The 19,589-nt window shown below is 39.4% G+C and overlaps 1 protein-coding gene across 1 annotated transcript; it reads right to left on the minus strand.

Annotated features, from left to right (window-relative positions):
- Positions 1–1,570: 1,570 nt before the first annotated feature.
- LOC148871558 (elongation factor 1-beta 2-like) lies at positions 1,571–10,533 on the minus strand. Its single transcript, XM_088967433.1, has 6 exons — positions 10,313–10,533; positions 9,993–10,109; positions 8,883–8,961; positions 6,220–6,337; positions 2,079–2,192; positions 1,571–1,993 (listed from the first exon to the last, which is right to left on the minus strand). Exons 1-6 carry the CDS (start codon positions 10,396–10,398, stop codon positions 1,830–1,832), a joined length of 678 nt encoding a protein of 225 aa, XP_088823559.1. The 5' UTR covers positions 10,399–10,533; the 3' UTR covers positions 1,571–1,829.
- Between the last annotated feature and the right edge of the window lie 9,056 nt (positions 10,534–19,589).

The following is a 19,589-nucleotide window of genomic DNA, read 5'->3' on the forward strand; positions in this document are numbered from 1 at the left end:
AAAAAACATGCACAAGTGTAATGTCAAATAAAATTATGGAAAAGGAAAATTTTAAACAATGCTAATTACATAATTCTTCAATTAGTTGACTTCAAAAATAAATAAGTCTTAAGTTAATTTATTTCATTGACTTACTTGAAGTCATTACCTTAATTAATTAACTTCATTATCTTACATAAATTAAATTAATTAGTTAGTTATTAGTTAACTTTGTGTATGCCTAACCTTTACATGGTTATTTAATTAGTTACTTTTATTAATTAATTAAAATAACAAATTTAGTTGAACTATAAAATGGTTATAAAATTAAAAATATTAATTAAATAATAAGAAATATATATTAATTAACTAATTATAACTTAATTACTAAAACTTATTTACTTAGTTAACTAAGTATTTAATACCACAATAAATTAGTTAATTAATGAAGTTAATAATGTGATAAAAATATAGATAAAAAATAACATGGATTGACAAAAAATATTTTAATAATTTTTTATTAATACAAGTTTGTGTTAAAATAAAGTTAATACAAATTAATACATACCTATTAATAAAACAACCAAAGAATAAGAAGGTTTCAAGAAATAAATCTTATATTTTGATATTCATTTAAATTCAGTTGAGAAAATAAAATTATACTACAAATTTGTTCATAAAATTAAAAAATAACAAAATTATTAGTTTTAAACTTAATTATTATAAATTTAAAATCCTTAATCCATTAAAATTTAACAAAAATTAATATTAAATAAAAATAACAAAAATTAAAACAGTTTAATAAAAATGCAAACTAATACAATTAGGAATGTCACAATGTTCCTAAAGGTGCAACATGGATAAGTTAGGTTGAGAACCCAATCCCCTTAAAAATACAAAAACTCAAATCCAACCTGTACTAAAACATTGGTTAAACCAAGTTAGGCTCAAATTGGCCCCATCCAAGTTGCACCCTAGCTCCTTTTGCCCAAGGTTCAAAGTATAGATGCATGCTTGATACATACTTTTTTTTTAGTTTTTTTTTTCAAAGTTTAGTTTTTTGGGAAGCTTATAATATATTTTTTATTGTTAAAAAAAATTGAGGGTCCAAAACACCTGGAAACGGGCATTTCACAACATCTTTTTCAAAAGATACAATACGATACGCCCCATATCGTATCGAGCATATAGATACTTTGAACCATGCTTCTGCCTAAAATTCTTTTAATAAAGCCCAAATCCCCACTGGTAATATATAAAACAAAAAGAGACGGATGCTTTTTTGCTATTCGAGATTGGACTTGGTGCAACAAAATGGTAGCTCCACTCATAAAAAAGGTAGGGTATTGGTAGGACATGGAGGCTGAGTAGCACAGCAAACAATCCATCCATACCTATTGTTAGACGTCTATTATAAAAGCCCTAAAAGACAACGTAATTTTAATTTTGTAAGTATTAAAATAGCAGCACAAACCAGGGGCTGTATACAAACGATGAACTGTAGTCTACAGACACTAATCTTACCGTGGTCCTAAAATCGGGCCAGCGAACGGAAAACTTAAATCAATGAGATCCAAAGAAAAATGAATACACACAACCGCAAGATTATATTTAGCTCACTCGAAAGCATTCTCTCAATTCCATATGCCTGAAGGCTTTTATGAGATGATTTTAGTGGGGCAACAATGGGAATCTCCCATCTATTGGGCATAATAGTCCATCTCATGTAAGCCTGATAAAAAAGAAAATTGGGGGAAAGAAGAATGGTAAACCTAGGCAACCATGACAAACATACCTTCATAAAGGGGAAATACTAACCTAGAAAATAAAATTACAGCTATGCTTTGGTCTCAGATTTTGTTGAAGGCGACAATGTCACAGCTTTGAATATATTCATTGGCAGGCTCAGCTGTGAGATAATCCTCAATTAGGTTGTCCACTGAGACAAGGTCATCAACAATGGTTAACATAATCTGTAGCTTTTTAATCCCATAACCAACAGGTACCAGTTTTGCTGCAGCAAAACAAGTAGTTAGGTTTCCTCTTGTAATGTTTATTCATGTTAGCAAAAAGGCAAAAGGATAGAATGCAAACCGTACATGCTCCCCACAGAAGGCCCGGCATTTCAATGCTGCGAACAGCCTCTTCTAGTTTCTTCATGTCAGTCTCATCATCCCAAGGTTTAACATCCATAAGAACAGAGGATTTTCCACCTGAGAAAATTTTCTAGCTATTATCGTTTGCAAAAAAAACCTACGGATGGTTCCGTAAACACTTCCATGAAGAACTAAACAACCCAGTATCTTCCACATGGCAACCTAGTTTCAAACAGGAAGGCATCTGTCTCCTCCCTACCCATTCATGAGTTGCATTTTATATTAAAAATTAGTAGTACAGACTGGCTAATAGTAATTGGGAAAACTTCTTCCCAAAAGAATGGTGATAGTAAGAACAATTCTGGAACTGGAATGTACATGAATACATCAAACTAACGAGTGCTTACAAGTAGGGCTAACAGATCAAATTGGATCAGATATATGCAGATCCAATTTATATTTGAATTCGAAGCAGATCTTATACATCAGATTTTTATTGGACACTAGTTGAATTCATGTTGCTATCAGAGATTGAATTGTATAAATAAGTTATACTTCAATACTGCATTTCATTAACAAAATAAATTGAAAATAACTTGTAAGAAAATTAAAACTAGATAATTTAATAAAAATGCAACATTTAAACCAACTTTATCAATAAATACAATATAAATTTGATGTATTTATGAGCATATATATATAAATCAAATAGGATTAGATATTATCAGGTCAGATAGGACGAGAACCATATTCAGTCCAATCATAAACAGATTAAATTCGGATCACCCTTAATGGGACCAAATTCAAATTCGAAGTCAGACAAATGGAATCAGAGATGGATACCACAGACTGTTACAACCAGAAAATGCTTGTTCCTATTGAAAGTTACCTCATGCATGCTGGAAACCATGGTGGAAACAACCTATTTCCCATGGCATTAGCCAAGATGAGATAGAATCTATTGGAGGATAGACGCAATGGAAGGAAGGAACCCAGGGGTTGTGAGGCATGCAGAAACAGCCACAGGCTTTACTCTGTTGACAAAGTGGGGGAAGGAGGTGGCAGTTGAAAAGAAAAAATTATTGTTTGAGGAAACGAATCGAAGGTCAGCGGTGAAAATCAGAGAGGATAAGAGATCAATGGTGATTCTGTTCAACGATTCTTTGGACTGGCTTAAGGGATTCATTGATGGAGTGGTGTTAACCATCACTTCACCAGGTTGGGAGAGACTAGCAAGAAAGGGAGGAGTACTCCAAAACTGTGAAATGTAATGATAGGGGATCTTTCATCATGTTGACTGAAACTTTTGGAAGCAATCAAGAAAACTCATTAGCATTCCAGGGTGAACGAGAAAACATGGCTGGGTCAAGAGAGTCGAGGTGTTAGAGGACCTAGTACGGAGAAGGTAGCAGAACAGGCCAGGGCTTGAGATTTCAACTGAGCAAACTTCCAAGCGGGGAGTGGGTCATGATGAAAAGAAAAAAGAAGAATTAGAGGAAACAGCATGCAGTGGTTTGACACTACTGAAGATCATGGAGGGAACACTGGAAGATTGGAAAAGTGAGTAATCTCTTCAAGGAAGAAAGTAGTGGATTTCTTAGAAAGGTGTTTCCATGGAACTCTTAGCAGTTAATCTCCCTGGTTAATGCCGTTTGATGAGAAGAAAAACTGTTAAGAGACTTTGGTGGAGCCATTGCTGAAACAATGAAGCTTTCGACCAGAGAGGACTGGAGGTTGATTGAAAGGTGGAATCCTTCCTGCAATGAAAAGGAGTTGGATGAAGGACGAAGAGAGATCGGTATTTCCGGACTTCCCTTGAATCTATGGAAATTTCGAGTTCTGGATAAAATTACAGCAGTTTGTGGAGGTATTTTAGTAGCTTTCAATCTAACCAACGTCAGAGACGTGAGAATGAAGATTTTGGTAGCAAAACCAGATTTGAAGTCTGTGAGAAACCTTAAAGAGTCTGAAATCCCATCAGTGCCCAACCTTACGAGTATTTTGCATAACCTGGTTTTTGATGAATCAATGGAGGATAGATGAGCATGGGCTCTCAGTCCTAGGGATGGCACTTTCTAACCTACCTACCCGGTGAGCACCTGGCCCGATGGGGTGGGGTTTTATTTATTTTTGCTTGAAAGACAGAATCTTGGGGCGAGGACAGGTTTTGGGATTCTACAACCCATACGGGTACAGGTAGGGTACAATATTAGGCTAAACCTGACCCTCTCCAACCCACATATTGTTAGAAAGCATATGAACTTTATGTATTAGGTGTTAAATTTAATAATATTTTGACTTTTATGTAAAGGATAATTGATAGTTTATGTGTTTTTTACATGTCTTAATCAAATAATTGGAAATTTTGTTGTTTGTTCATGCTATTTTACTTATGTATTGCTTATATACAACAAGAAATAATAGGAAATTAAAAGCAGGTTCTAAACCCAACCTGCCCTACCCTTGAATGCAAGATGGGTAGGGTCGGGGAGGGTTTTGCATTTCCATGTGTAGGGAGGATTTTGGATTCTCAAAATCCAACTTACTACGGGTTTTGAATTTTATGTAAAGGATAATTGATAGTTTATGTGTTTCTACTTAATCAAATAATTGGAAATTTGTTCATGTTATTTTACTTATTTATAGCTTATATACAACAAGAAATAGTAGGAAATTATGAGTGGGTTCTAAACCCAACCCGCCCTACCCTTCAATGCAAGGAGGGTAGGGTCAGGGAGGGTTTTGCATTCCCATGTGCAGGGAGGGTTTTGGATTCTCAAAATCCATTCTACTACAGGTTTTGGGGAGGGTATGGGTTGGAAGGTTTACAGTTTACGGAGGTGGGTAGGGTCTAGAATTTACAAAACCCTCCCCAAACCCACCCCGTTCCCATCCCTACTCAGTCAGTCCCTCTGGGTCATTTACTTGTAAATCTTTTTTCCCTTCCCTCACAGCCATTTCCCCTTTCCATTCTTCCCTATTAAAGTAGTTTGGTGTACCTCTATCCCCCCAAAAGTCAACACCTTCTATTGGGATATCATGGGAGCATAAACATGGGTGATTTGCTGCAAAAGGAAAGACCAAATTGGTGATTGTCTCCTAATTGGTGCATTTTGTGTAAGTTGAATGATGAGAGTTCTTTCCATCTCTTAATCTCCTGTCCTTTTCCTTGTATTCGGGAATGGTTTTGCTCTCTCTCCCTTTGGTTGTAGGTGGATCCCTCCTATTTGTTTGGACAGACTTTTCAGCCCATCCTTTATAAGAAGCACAAGGAAAAGAGGTAGAATCTTGTGGAAGTGTACAAGGGCAGCAACTACGTGGACAATATGGGAGGAAAGGAACTTAAGAATCTTTGAGGAAAAGAAAGAAACAAGGAAGCAATCTTGAAGCTTGTTACAGTTAGAGTTGCTCACTAGGTGTAGATTTTGAAACTATTCACAAATTTCTCAATGGAAGACTTTTTTCCAAAGTTGGGGCCTAGGGTGTCAATTGTCCATTCTTTCTCTAGGAGTCAAAAGGTACTGGAGTTTTGGTCTCCCCTAAGTGGGGTGGGGGATGGATGAAACTTAAAACTTTGATGGAAGTAGTTTTGCAATCTGGTTCCCTCCAAAACTGGAGTGATTAGAGATGGGAGTGGGAACATTTGCGGCTTGTTTTCAGGGCCTATTGAGCAGGGTAATTCAGTGAGAGCTGAAATCATGGCAGCTATTGTTGGGGAGCAAAAAGGTGAGGAAAAGACCGGTTAAAAAAGGAGTATTATGGCACTTCAAAAATGAATTCAGGTGGTTCAAGTTGCTATCAAGACAAATGCAAATTCAGTTAAGATGGATTGGCGGATATACTAGATAAACAAGGAGCTAGCAGACATCATTTGTCTTCGGGGTGTTATTTCTAACAACTTGTTACTATCCTCTTTTTAAGCTTAAATAAAATTGAGTTACTGATCAAAAAAAGTCCCCAGAAATCAGTTGATACTTTCAACTTATTAGACATTTCTTACTCTCACCCTACAATTGCTTATATATTTGACAGAAAAAATAATGATGTAAAATTTTAAGTAGCTCCAAATAATAGAAATTGCATGTCAATGGATGAACTCATAATAGCCCTCAATGTAAAATAATTTCCAGGTAAGAATAATAACTCTCTTTCTTCTTGGCGGATGCCTTAGCAGCTGCCTCCCTCTCCTCTGATGCTTTCTTTTCCTCCTCAGCCTCATCACCAAAGAGATCCAAGTCATCATCATCTCCCTCAAGAGCATCCTGACAAATTGGGAAAGGTTTCTGTTGTCATGCCAACTTAGCATCAACATGGAACTAAATACAAATCCAAATACAAACAGCTATTTAAGACAACTAGCCACCACTTTATAACCAAACAAATGCATGCCTTGGTGGTTGGTATATTTACCATTCTTATTTCAAACTAAATCAAACAGCCTGCCCCAAGATACATAAAAAGACCAATCCCACCACATATATCTTACAGACCCCCAAACTGAAATATTTTACTATTACAAAGACACTCACCTACAACCATGACAGTGCCACGCACCCATAACAATAAAAAAGGGTCAAAGACTTGAACTTACCCTGAAGTTTAAGATAAATACTTATACCTCCCCTGTGATTTTTGAAGGACTTAAACTCCCTTGTCATAATATGATACCACTATATTTAACGGAATCAATGAAAAGACTTCATTGCCCTTCATTATTTTTCAAATTATAAAAAAAAAAAAAGAAACACCAAAGAACCAGGGCAGATGCCTCTACTGATTAATGAGGTACTTGTAACCGCAAAGTGATAAATAAGAAATCTTCTAACCCCACATCACAGCATCAACACAACAACAACAATCAGATCCTTCATTTTCAACTAACTGTTTTGTTTTAGGCTCCTCCACTTTGTTATCATCACTGATGGGTTTGAATTTGACGGCAATTGAGTGGAGAGATTGGTGAAGGTAAATAACAGGTTTGAGTGCTTTAACAAATAAGTTGAGGTGTCAGAGTTCAAGTGCAGGTGCAGAATTCTGCATAGAGAACAGGTTCCGAGACTAGAACAGGATATGGATTAACATGCACAGGTATACTTTATTTCACGGTTATAGAATGAGATACAATTCCCAAGGCTAACCCTATGATCAAGTCAAACAAGATTAACAAGTTCTGAGACTAGAACGGAAGGCTTCAGTCCGCTTATCTCATCTTTATTTGCAAATGGTACTTTATTCTCCCAATTATCAAAAAAAAATGGCACTTTATTCTCCCCCTTTAAATTGAAACCAGAAGGCTTCAATAATGATTTGATATTCCTTTTCTTAGTGTAGGTGCAAATTGAATAACATGGTTTTGCTAATTGAGAAATAATTTATTACCATAATAAGGGCCCAGGAATTGTGAAGGGTGGAAATTCATGGAACAATTTGGTGTTAGTTTGTTCCAGAACACTGATCGTCTTCGTTGTTACCTTTCGGTCATTTCTGGAATGACATTTTATGGAACGATGGAGGGGTATTGTTTGGTGCTTTGAGGTCACATTCTGTTCGGTAGTATGGGAGGTTGGGGTTCTTCTGTTAATGTGGTGTTGGTGCTCCACACTTGGTTTTTTCAATGCAAATGCAATCATACCTGTTCTCTGAAGTTATCTTCTTTTTCCCTCCAATTCTGATATTAATACAGAGAAAAAGACAGTGCTAGGGAGATAAAAACAGATGATTCACCAGAACTTTTGATGAAATAAAATGCATACCATCTCCAGTGGCAAGAAAATGGTTCCTAAACACAGAGGAATACACTTTACAATTTTCTGTGTTTTTTGAATCATGGCCAAATGGGCAAATTTGGAATTTTAAAAACATTTTGGGCACAAGTTATATAAAAAACAAACAATCTTGATGGGTTCTTACAAGAGGGGAGGCCTTTGTCTGATGACATCATCCAACAGGGGAGGTCTCAGTCCATTTTGAAAAAAGAGGGGTAGTCTTAGTATTTAGTAAAAGAATCAGGGGAAGTTTAAGTCTTTTACACTAAAAAAATCACGACATCATACCCCAACTCTAGTAAAACACCACAAGCTCTTCCACTTACTAATCTCATAGAATAAGCAGAAGACAAAAACCAAGCATGCCCAAATGTGCATATGGACGCAGACATAGACACATACGGTAAGTCTTGTCAAAACTAATTAAATTTCTAACATTTGCAAATTATCTTGTAGTAGAATTTATTAAAGCAAACCACTAAATCTATTTTGGAAGTGTTGATGCTATAGGATACATCCAGAAGTGTTCATGCAGTATCCAGTTACGGTAGGCATGTACAGGTATCCAGGTATCAAAGGTCTGAATTCCATAATATATCTACAGTCAAACCAAGGTTGGGGAATGTATCCAAGCATCCGACCACCAAATGTGCCATATCAGTGTCTGCCTCCATAAGACATTTAAACAATCAAACCAAACTTGAGGAGCAGATGTGGACTGCAAATGCGACAAGTAAGGTACTTGGGAATTGAGAACCACCATTGATGTTTCAGATCAAGGTCCGAAGTGACTGACTTCTAATATTATATTAACACAATTAATCCAAGGTGGAGTGAATGTAGTTACCCATCTTGTGTATATGCAACACAGGGAAGTAATGAATTAGGATCTAAAATTGGATGTACCAATATCAAGATCACTAATGCCCAAAATTAATTGATGCTTAAAGATCCCAGTGTCCATTCTTCATTTATGTTATAACTTATACCCCATATATATTTGTCTTCTATGTAAACAAGTGGCAGGAATGAGAATGTGCACCTTTTTTGCCTCCACTGGTGTAGGCTCAGATTTGGCAGCTTGACCAGCTATCTTGACTCCAGCAGGTTTTCCAGCAAACCTATCAAAAAATAACTATAAAGTAAAAGATGAAAATACAGTTTTTAATCAGCTACGAAAATACAGTTTCAATGAAGAATATGTTATTAGATGTAATGGAGTGCCCTGAACCCCTTGTATGCATGATCCACCTTGACCATGAGAAACAGAGAATACAACAATACAAATACTACAACAACACAGATGCAATTAATTAACACTCTAGTGAAATTTTGAATTTGTTAATAGCACCTAGCCACCTATAAATAGCCATACTTAGTGCCTGCAGAGCTTCTATGCCCCATAACTTGTTAAGATGCATTATTAGCTGCCAAGATAATTTCCTTATTTGTTTTTTATTTATATGTGCTAATGTTAATAATCTAGTGCACTAATCTAGTTAAATAGAGATGCAATCAGTTGACACTTGATAGTCTAGTACACTTCTTACTTTGTTAATAGCACCTATAAATAGCCATACTCCAGTTCTGGCAGAGCTTCTATGCCTAGTAAGTTGTTAAGATGCATTATTCATTGTCACTTTTACATATTTTTGACTTACATGGGCTAATGTAGAAATGTAGATTGCTAGATTCTTTTTTCAATCAGTACATCTACAAATCAAAGAGAGAATTTCTTCATATTCTAAACATCACCAAAGAACTGACAGCATACTTGTGTTTCATTGGGAAAATTATACGACATTTAAGATCTTTATACCTTCTTGCCTAATAACATCAACCAATCAGCTAGTAAATTAGAACTAGTTTAATGTTTGTCTGCTGCTGTTCAGAGAGGTGGCCTAACATTTTTAAGGTCAGATTTGAGGATAGTCAGGACACACTTGTATCCTGGCAAGTACCAAAGAGAAAGAACATCCCAATTAATAATAGGCAAACAAACAGGTCATACAGACTGCAAGGTCAAATATTATACGTCCAGATCACAAAAATCCCACTAAATTTGCAAAATTACAAACAATCAAGAAAAAGTAAAATACTACTTAGAGAAAAGAAAAACGCAGTTGAGAAGGAAACAATCAGGATCACAAACCTTGCAGCCAATTGTGAAGAAACACACTCGTACCACCGACTCGCATTAGGAAATCCATTGCCCGGTTTTTCTGAAACGGCCGCATAAACCTTGATATCATCCCTGGTGAGTTGATCTCTGCAACTCCAAACGGTCAACAACGATGAGAACAGCAGATATGAAGAAGTAATGCTTAGTACAAACCAAAAACCAGAACCTAAATCAACTAGTACATAGTAAATCTAGAGAGCAAAACGAATAGCACAAACGAAACACGAAAGATAATTGTGAATTAACAAAACACAGCAGATAAAGAGCTTTTAGAAGCAACAGAAAGATACCCCGAAATATAGGTTTTCCCAGACAGGTATTGTTCAAGAGATTTAAGACCAACTTCTGTGTGGAGATCTGAGAAAGAGATGGCCATTGTAGAGTACGCAGAGATGCAAAAACGAGGGAAACCCTAGATACGGATGCAAGATACCTATGGAGATATAAAAACCCTAAGCACAGGAAAGAAGTGTCATCAAGTATCAGTTGTTATTTTATTGCTTGCGCGATAGAATGTCTATTATATATCCTAGCTGAATGGCACGTGCGAAGCACGTATAAGCAATATAATAAATTATTAATTGAGGCTTTATAACAGTAGAGTGGCACGTGCAACTGAATATTTTATAAGAAAATAAACAAAAATATAATCAATATATATATTAGCGGAAGCTCGTGCGATCCACGGGATGCTGACGCTTCTTTGTCTCTCTTTCTCGTACTCTACCATGATTTTCAAAATGCGGATTCAAGCAATAGTTTTGTTAACTAAAAGTGAAATAGTAGAAATACAAAGGATTGAATTGTTTAAATTATAAGAATTATAATCTATACAAAAAAAGATCAATGAGGCTAATGTAATAAAACAATATAACTCAATAATGCATTGTCCATGCAAATAAAAAATGTAATTTAAATTCTTCACAATTTTTAGTAATTACTATTATTTTTTGAAGATTATTGATAATTAGTAATTGTTTTCACAAAGTACTTTTAGTTTCACTAATAAATTCTATAATTTGTAGAATAAGTATAAGAACTAGTAAAAACAATTTGATAATTAATGGTTACTTATATTGATATTTTGGAAAACTATCATATATTTTGGAAATAATGTTAATCTACTTTTTGGAATTTTCTTGGATAATTTCTGATAAAGTGATTGATGAGGGGTAATTTGGCACGACCCATTGGTACACGGACACGTGGAGTGACCTGATGATCAAATGACAACTTAGCATTTCCGAACACCTCAGCAGGCCAGGTCAGATCGGGAACCTCAGCTAAGACTGAGGTCCGAGCAGCTTGTGGTGTCCCGACCTGCCAAGGAGCCATGTAGCCCTCTTCTAGAAGCTAGCCAACCGTCTCCGATCCTTCTAGGATCACATTGCATGTCAATGAGCCTTATCTTTATCCCGCCCGAATCGGACGGACTCGATAAGCCTTATTAGCTCACACGAAGTCCATTTTCGGGTGCGAAACAAACTCTTGGTTATGTGGGTCGGAGATCTCGGATATGTTTCGTGAGGCCTACAACAGCTCGCCTATATAAGGGCATCACCGCCACCCTCAAAAGGTACGTGCGATTTAGCTCTCTCGCTCTCTTATTCACAAGCAAATCAGCTCACTACAACACTTTTCGCTAACTTAAGCATTAGAGTGCCCACACCGGGTAAAGCACCCCAGGACCTCTGATACAGTGTTTCTTGCTATTCGACCGGCCACGTGTTAGTCCGACATCCGAGATGACTTCTAGTTAGGAACAACCAAATCGCGCATCATCAATTGGCGTCGTCTGTGGGAACAAGCGACAAAAGCCTAGTTATCACCCTCACTCTCTCTCTACTTACTGATCAAATGGCTTCTTCAAGCAATAACCCACCCACCAATGTCAACAACAACAACATGCAAGTCACTAGGGCAAGAACAACCTATTGTCCAACCAGAAGTGCCCTTAGTGACCATCGGGCAAATGATAGTACCTTTGCCACTACTTGGAGTGCCAGCAATGTCGAACCAACCAAAAGCACTTCCCGCAAGGATTGACGTGTGGCAGATCAGCGAACTGGTGCAATAAGTTCGTGGCATGGCCCTCCAGATCTGGGCTTGGGAGGAGAGGTTTGATGCTTTCAATCCACCATAGTACCCACAACAGCCACGACCACCCTGGCCAACCGTGAAACAACAACAACAACAGAACAACCAGCAGCCTAGCGATTAGTAACCCGACGTTAGAAACCAGAACCAGGTTCCAGACTCATCTCGTCGTCCTAACAACCGAAACCAGGTCTCGGTAGAAGATAACACCAGAGCCACAACACTAGCAAGCACAAAAGTGAATAGTACTATTGAGGTGTTGAAGAAGAGATGCCACAAGCGCAAACATCGTGGCACCGAAAAGAGCCACCTCACGCCTACCAGCAACAAGGAAGCTGAGAAGGAGGAAAAGGGTGACGTTAGCTCAGTCATCGCGCAGCCAGCAACATCACGCATGACCCGACCCTCACCTCTAGCATCGAAGATTCTTATGACCCACGTCCTAAAAATTTTAAAGCCCCAAACTCGGAATCATTTTACTGGACAACCAATCCGATAGATCACGGTGACTAATTTTTAGGCCCTAATGCAGCTCCAAGGGGCAAACGATGCATGCCTCTGTATGGCATTCTCAACAACATTCTGAGGTATAACTCGATTGTAGTATTGGGGATTGCCCACCGGCTCAATAAAAAATTGGAACCAGTTCGCGGATTTATTCACCACGTACTTCGCCACAAGCAAGAGGCGCCCTAAGTCCACGACCAACCTCTTGAATGTCGTCCAACTACATGATGAAGCGGCTCCAGATCCTAAATCTCAACCTAATAGTATAGCTCACTATGGCGATGAAGGGTGTCTACCACCCCGACTTACGCTGGTAGCTCGAGTTAAACCCTCCAACCTCCATGGAGGCATTCACTAAGGCGGATAAGTTCACGGAGGCGGAGGAGGCACTCGGATCCCAATTAGAACTACAACTATCCAGGAAGAGAAAGTTACCAGAGGAAGAAGTGGGGAGTAGCGAATAAGCAAGTCGCCAAAGAGAAGCTGGTCGCCCCGTGGCAGGCAAAGCAGATCACCAAGGAAGAGTGTATCACCTCATTGAGGTTCCAAATCAGGACCCCACTAGTCCAGACCCGCAGTTACACCACCCTGAATGCAAAAGGGGGCGAGATTCTAATGCAGATAAAGGTACTTGAGTACATCAAATGGCCGCCCAAGATGAGAGGCGACTCCGCCAACTGCAACCCAAACAAGTACTGTCACTTCCATCATGACATTGGCCACAATACAGAAATTTGCTCGTACTTGAAGGATGAGATCGAGGAGTTGATCTATCGCGACTACCTTAGGCAATTTATTAAATGCAACGAGAGAGATGCCTGACCCGCTGACCAGCCCAGAGATGCACTAAAATCAAGCATGTTACATGATCATGACCAACTACCTCGGGATCCACCAGTACCGAAGAGGCCGATCCGCGGCATGATTAACATGATCATAGGAGGATAAATAGTAGCAGGGTGTAGCATGGCGGCAGGGAAGAATGTTGTTTGGGAGCTCGAGCATGAAGATGAGAATCCACCGAAGTGCCCTCGGGTGAAGGAAGTCATCTACTTCACCGAGGACAACACTCGCGGGATCTAGTATCCGCACGATGACGCCCTTGTTGTCAAAATGATTATAAACAACTTCAAGGTAAAGCAAATTCTGGTCGACTCAAGGAGTTCGACGGACATCTTATTCTTGGAAGCCTTTGAAAAGATGGAGTTGGGCTGGAAGAATCTATAACTAGACCTGTTCATGGGTCGGGAAGGGTCAAGCTCAGGCTGGGCCCGAGCCCAAGCCCGGTCCAACCATCTGGCTTACAACTTGGGCCCGAGCCCCGCCTTCATAAAAATCCCAAAGCTTGGGCCTGGGCCCAAGCCCGAAGTCTAAAGTTCATGCCGCTGCTATTCTTGAAGCGGCTGAACAGAGAGAGAGAGAAATTATAAAGAAAAAATAAAAATTATATATTAATATATGTGTATATTATAATAAATATTATATATTTTATATTATATAAATTAGTCGGGTCGGGCTTTTTTGATAATTCTTGAGCCCAACCCAAAACACAATCGGGCTTGGTGTTTTCGCTAGTCAGGCCCATGAGCCTAACTACATGTCCAAGCCCAACCAGGGTGCGGGCCAGGCTAGGTCGTCAGGTTAATCGGTCCATGAACAGGTCTACCTGCAGCCAGCAAACGTACCTCTTGTCGGCTTCAACGGAGACGTAGTGAAACCCTTAGGTAGGATCAAAGTATCAATCGTAGCAGAGATGGAGCCCAACACTGTTTGATTCGAGCACACCTTCCTGTTGATTGCCACCTTGTCCCCCTATAATGCAATCTTAGGTCAACCCATCCTACATGCACTTCGTGCAGTGGTGTCAGCCTATTACCGGTCGATGAAGTTTTCGACGAGGCATGAGGTAAGGGTAGTATGGGGCAACCGGTTGGAATCTTGGAAGTGTTATGTCATAGCTTTGAAGGACAAAGCAAAGCTGGCAGTTGATGTTGAGCTGGAACAACCCTCGAGCACACAAATGAGCAAGCTCAACCGGTAGAGGATACAATCTTGGTTCCGGTCTCCAATACCAAGCTCGTAAAGACTATCTAGATCATAGCCCGCCTAAAGGAACCGCTTTAGTCTACACCGGTAATTTTTTTACTTAAAAATTTAGATGTTTTTGCATGTTCGACAGTAGAAATGCTTGACATACGCCCACCAGTAATAACTCATAAGTTTAAAATGGACCCTTTAGTCAGGCCAATTAGGCAAAGAAAGAGAAACCTCGCCCTAGAGAGGTTGAGGGTAGTAGATGAGGAGGTCGGGAAGCTCTTTGCAACAGACTATGTTAGAGAGGTCCAGTTCCTGAGCTGAGTGGCCAACCCTATGCTCGTGAAGAAAGCCAATGGAAAGTGGTGCATGTGCGTCGACTACACTAACCTCAATAGGCCTGCCCAAAGGACAGCTTCCTACTCCCCAAGGATAGATCGCTTGGTAAAAGCAATCTCGGGGCACGAGTTTTTGAGGTTCATGGATGCTTATTCCAGCTACAACCAAATCCGATAGACTTAGCTGACTAGGAGAAAACTGCTTTTGTAACTAAATTCAAGCTATACCGTTATAGAGTTATGCCCTTTGGACTGAAAAACAATGGTGTAACTTTCAAGTGCATTGTAAATAAAGTTTTTGAACTGCTTATTGGAAATAAAATCAAATGTTATATTGATGTCATGGTCATAAAGACCCAATTTTCAAATTCACTTATTGATGATTTAAATTGTATTTTCAAATCTTAAAAAAAGTATAACATGAAGATCAACCTGAATAAATGTGTCTTCAGGGTCACATCGGGAAAATTTCTTGGCTATATAATGCACTAACGTGGCATAGAAGCCAACTCGAACAAAATCCAAACAATCTTAGATATGAGACCACCTAGATCAATAAAAGAGGTATAATGGTTAACTAGCCAAATTGCCACCTTGAACCAATTTATGTCTAAGTTGGCTAGGCGGTGCTTACCCTTCTTTAAGGCTATTAAAAAGAACTAGGACTTCGAGTGGTCCAAAGAGTGTCAGCTCACGTTTGACAAGCTCAAAAAATACTTAAGTTCACCACCTATGCTAACCCAACTTGATCCAGGAGGCGAGCTAAAACTCTACCTCTCTACAAGTGACGAGGTAGTGAGCTCGGTATTAATAAGAGAAGTAGACAGGTCTAGAGACTCGTCTATTATATAAGCAAGGTTTTGCATGCAGCTGAGACCAGGTACCCCAACATCAAGAAGTTGAACTTCGCCTTAGTCTTAACAGCTTGAAAGCTACGTCCTTACTAGACATGTTCATGGGTCGGGCCGGGCTAGGCTTTTGCTCTTCATTAACAAAATTTTTTCAGGCCCGAGCTCGAGTCCAGCTCGACCAACAGGCCTAAAACTTGGGCCTGAGCCCGGTCCTCATAAAAAGCCCGAAGACCGACCTGGGAGTATGAGTACTGATGCCCTATGAGATTGAGAAAATGGTGCCTGAGCTGAGTTCACCGATTCCTAGGACTCTAAGAGTGAGAATGGAAACTAAGAAAGTGAGAAGATAGAAGATGAAAACAGTGCCAGCCAGAGAGAGAAAGAGAGAGAGAGCTCACCGTCGGAGAGAGAGACGACCTAGTTCTGGTGGCGCTAGTCACTGGTGCCTAAGTTCATAGAGTAAAAACGCTACACTTGGGTTTGCCGGTTCTAAGAATCTAAGAGAGAGAAATTGAGAATGAGAAGAAAAGTGAAACTAAGAAGATAAAAGATGAAAACATTGTCGGTTGGAGAGAGAGAGAGAGATAGAGCTCATCGCTGGAGAGAGAGACGACCTAGTTCTGGTGGCGCCGACTACTAGTGCCTGAGTTCGCATGTGCAGTTGGGTTCGCTAGATCTGAGAGTCTGAGGGGGAGAAATGAGAGCCGATTGTGAGAGAGAAATGCGAATGAAAAGAAAAGTTTTAAGATTTTATGGTTAAGGTTAGGCACTTTAGGAATTTAGGGTTTAACTTATACAAAACTCAGGCCGGGCCGGGGTTTTTTAACAAGTCCCGAGCCCAGCCCATAAAATAGTCAAGGTTAGGCTTTTAGGCCCGAGGTCAAGCCCGCAGGCTAAAATACATGTTCAAGCCCATCTAGGGTTGGGCTAGGCCGGGCCGGCCCATCGGGCTATACCTGACCCATGAACAGGTCTAGTCCCTACTTCCAAGCCCAAACCGTTGTTGTCTTAACTGATTGACATTTGAGGCATGCTCTTCAGAAGCCTGAGTTCTCAGGATGGTTGACGAAGTGGGCAATCGAGATGAGCAAATACAACATCCAGTTCGAGCCGCGCCTAGTAATTAAGGCATAGGTCTTTCTAGATTTTGTCGCCAAGTGTACGTTCAACATGTCAGCTCTGAAGTGACTAAGCCAATTAACACATCAAATGCGTCAACTAGTGCAACACCCGTCCCAGTCAGGGAAGCTCCATGATGGGATGAGGAGCCTTAGATCCCCTACATTGATAGCTCGTCTAATCAGCGAGGAAGCAGAGTCGGACTCATACTCTACGAACTTAGCGAGGTGAATCTGGAGTACACTCTCTGGTTTGTGTTCGAGGCGTCGAACAACAAGGTAGAGTTCAAAGCATTAATAGTCGGTCTGACTTTGGCAAGGGAGGTTAGAGCGAACGACGTCGTGGTGTGCAGTGACTCTCAGTTGGTTATGAACCAGGTGAATGGAGAGTACGAGGCTTGGGAACCCACCATGTTGGCTTATCTAGCCAAGGTGAGAGAGCTCCTCCCTTGTTTCCACTCTTGGTTCATCCAACAAATACCAAGGACAGAGAATAAAGAGATCGATGCGTGACCTAGCATTGTGAGGGTGTTGGAAAAGGTCACTCTCATGTTGATAGAAGAAATGAGATGGATAAATCCACTTATTGATTATCTACTCCACAAGACCCTACCAGCAAATTGTAACGCAGCCTAGAGGGTAGAGCATCAGTCAGCTCGTTATGTCCTTATTGTTGAGCAGTTATATAGGAGATCCTTCATGCTCTCTTACTTGCGTTGCTTGCGACGTTCAGAGGCAAGCTAGGTGCTATACGAGATCCATGACAAACTTTGTGGAGGACACCTGGAGGGTAGGGCGCTCGCCTAAAAGGCACTAAGGCAAAGCTATTATTGGCCTACGATGAAGGCGGATGCACTCGAGTTCATTCGAAAATGTGATAATTGCCAGAGGCACGCCAACATACTTTACCAACCCACTGTAGACCTTAAGTAATTGACTAGCCTGTGGCCCTTCGCCCAATGGGTAATAGACATCCTTAGTCTGTTCCCACCGGCAATCGAGCAGAGAAGGTTCTTGGGCATGGCGGTTAACTACTTTATGAAGTGTGTAGAGGTTGAGTCACTGGTGAAATTCGCAACCCAAAATGTACATAATTTCTTCTAGAAGAACATAGTATGTAGATTCGGACTACCAAAGGTGCTGATATCCGATAACTGGTGTGCTGGTATGGGGATCCAACAGAGTTTCACTTCGATAGCACATCCACAGGCAAATGGATATGCCAAGGTGATGAATAGGGCAATCCACCATGGACTCAAAGTTTAACTCTCCCTAGCTAAGGGTTTATGGGTAAACGAGCTGTCCAACGTCCTTTGGGCTTACTGTACTACAATCAAAACGGCTATTGGAGAGACCCCATTCAACTTGGTGTGTAGTATGGAGGTCATCATCCCTGTTGAGGTCAAAGTACCGACCTTGTATATATTATATAATATATATATATAATATAATATAATATAATACAATATAATATAAAAGTTAAAAAAAAAAAAGAAAATGAAAAATAACATTAGTTCGAAAATCTCAAAATTGAATATTACATTCAAACTCTTTTAGTTTTTTCTCTCAAAACCCTAAAGTAAAACCATAACCCTTCATCACTCCCTTCGTCGTCGTCGAACGCAGCCCGAGTAACCCCCATCGATCCATCACTGGTCACTGCCCCTCATCATCCAACCAATCACTAGCCTTTCATCCTAGTTCGGACATTGTTGTCGCTCATTTTGTCTTTCCTCTTAGGCTCTTACCTCTATCTCTCTTCTCTCAGTTTGTGACTCGCTGCCCAAGTAACCACCATCACCAGCGGCAGCGTCAGTGATTGCGGTCGAGCACCAGTCACCAGCCATAGCTCAAGCTCAAAGCTCAAGATCAACACCGTCTCTTTCTCCTAATCGCCCATTCGTCGCTGCTCCAGCTCAAGCAACCCTCAGGCCTTAATTGTCCAACATCACCAGCCTTGTGTTGTAACCCATGACTGCCACCAGGAACCCATCGCATTCGCATCGCTGGGAACCCATGCTTGCCGCTGTCCCCTCCCTCTTTTCTCAAGGTAATTTGATTACAGTCTTATAGTTACAGATCGGTTCCTATGCTAAATTTCTCAGATTTTTAGCTCTTTTTCTAATGATATAGTGATTTAGATTTTTCAGCTCTTTTCCTATGCTAAAATTTTTAGATTACAAATTTCTGATAGTGATTTAGATAATGATTTATTGGTTTTTTGGTTTTTGGTTATGAGCTAGATTTTTTGGATTAAATGAGATAGAATAGATTACATATTTAGGAATTGGTTTATTCATTTTCTTATTATAAAGAGATAGAATAGATTACAAATTTTTGAATTCTGAAAGTGTTTTAGATAATGATTTATTGGCTTATTGGTTTCTAGTTATGACTTATGAGCTACATTTTTCAGCTTAATTGAGATAGAATAGATAGAATAGATTACAGATTTAGGAACTAGTTTATTCATGTAGATAGTGGTTATGTTGCAATTTTTTTGTCCTAATTCCTAAATGATATTGTGAATATTTATCGCTTCTCATTTTTAGTAATTTTATTTTATGATTATCCATTACCTTCTAGTTTTAAGCTTCTAATATTTTTTAAACTTTATTTTGT

The sequence above is a fragment of the Nelumbo lutea genome, chromosome 2 (genome assembly GCF_056320005.1).
Source record: "Nelumbo lutea isolate HS-2025 chromosome 2, American lotus-T2T, whole genome shotgun sequence".
Lineage (NCBI taxonomy): Eukaryota > Viridiplantae > Streptophyta > Magnoliopsida > Proteales > Nelumbonaceae > Nelumbo > Nelumbo lutea.

What these genes read in the sequence shown, in the direction of transcription:
- LOC148871558 (XM_088967433.1), bottom strand. Translation starts at nt 10,398, where the DNA reads ATGGCCATCTCTTTCTCAGATCTCCACACAGAAGTTGGTCTTAAATCT. An exon ending in TCTTCACAATTGGCTGCAAG is followed by an intron (nt 8,962 to 9,992) that starts GTTTGTGATCCT and finishes ATTTTTTGATAG; the next exon opens with GTTTGCTGGAAAACCTGCTG. An exon ending in GGGCCTTCTGTGGGGAGCAT is followed by an intron (nt 1,994 to 2,078) that starts GTACGGTTTGCA and finishes GTTTTGCTGCAG; the next exon opens with CAAAACTGGTACCTGTTGGT.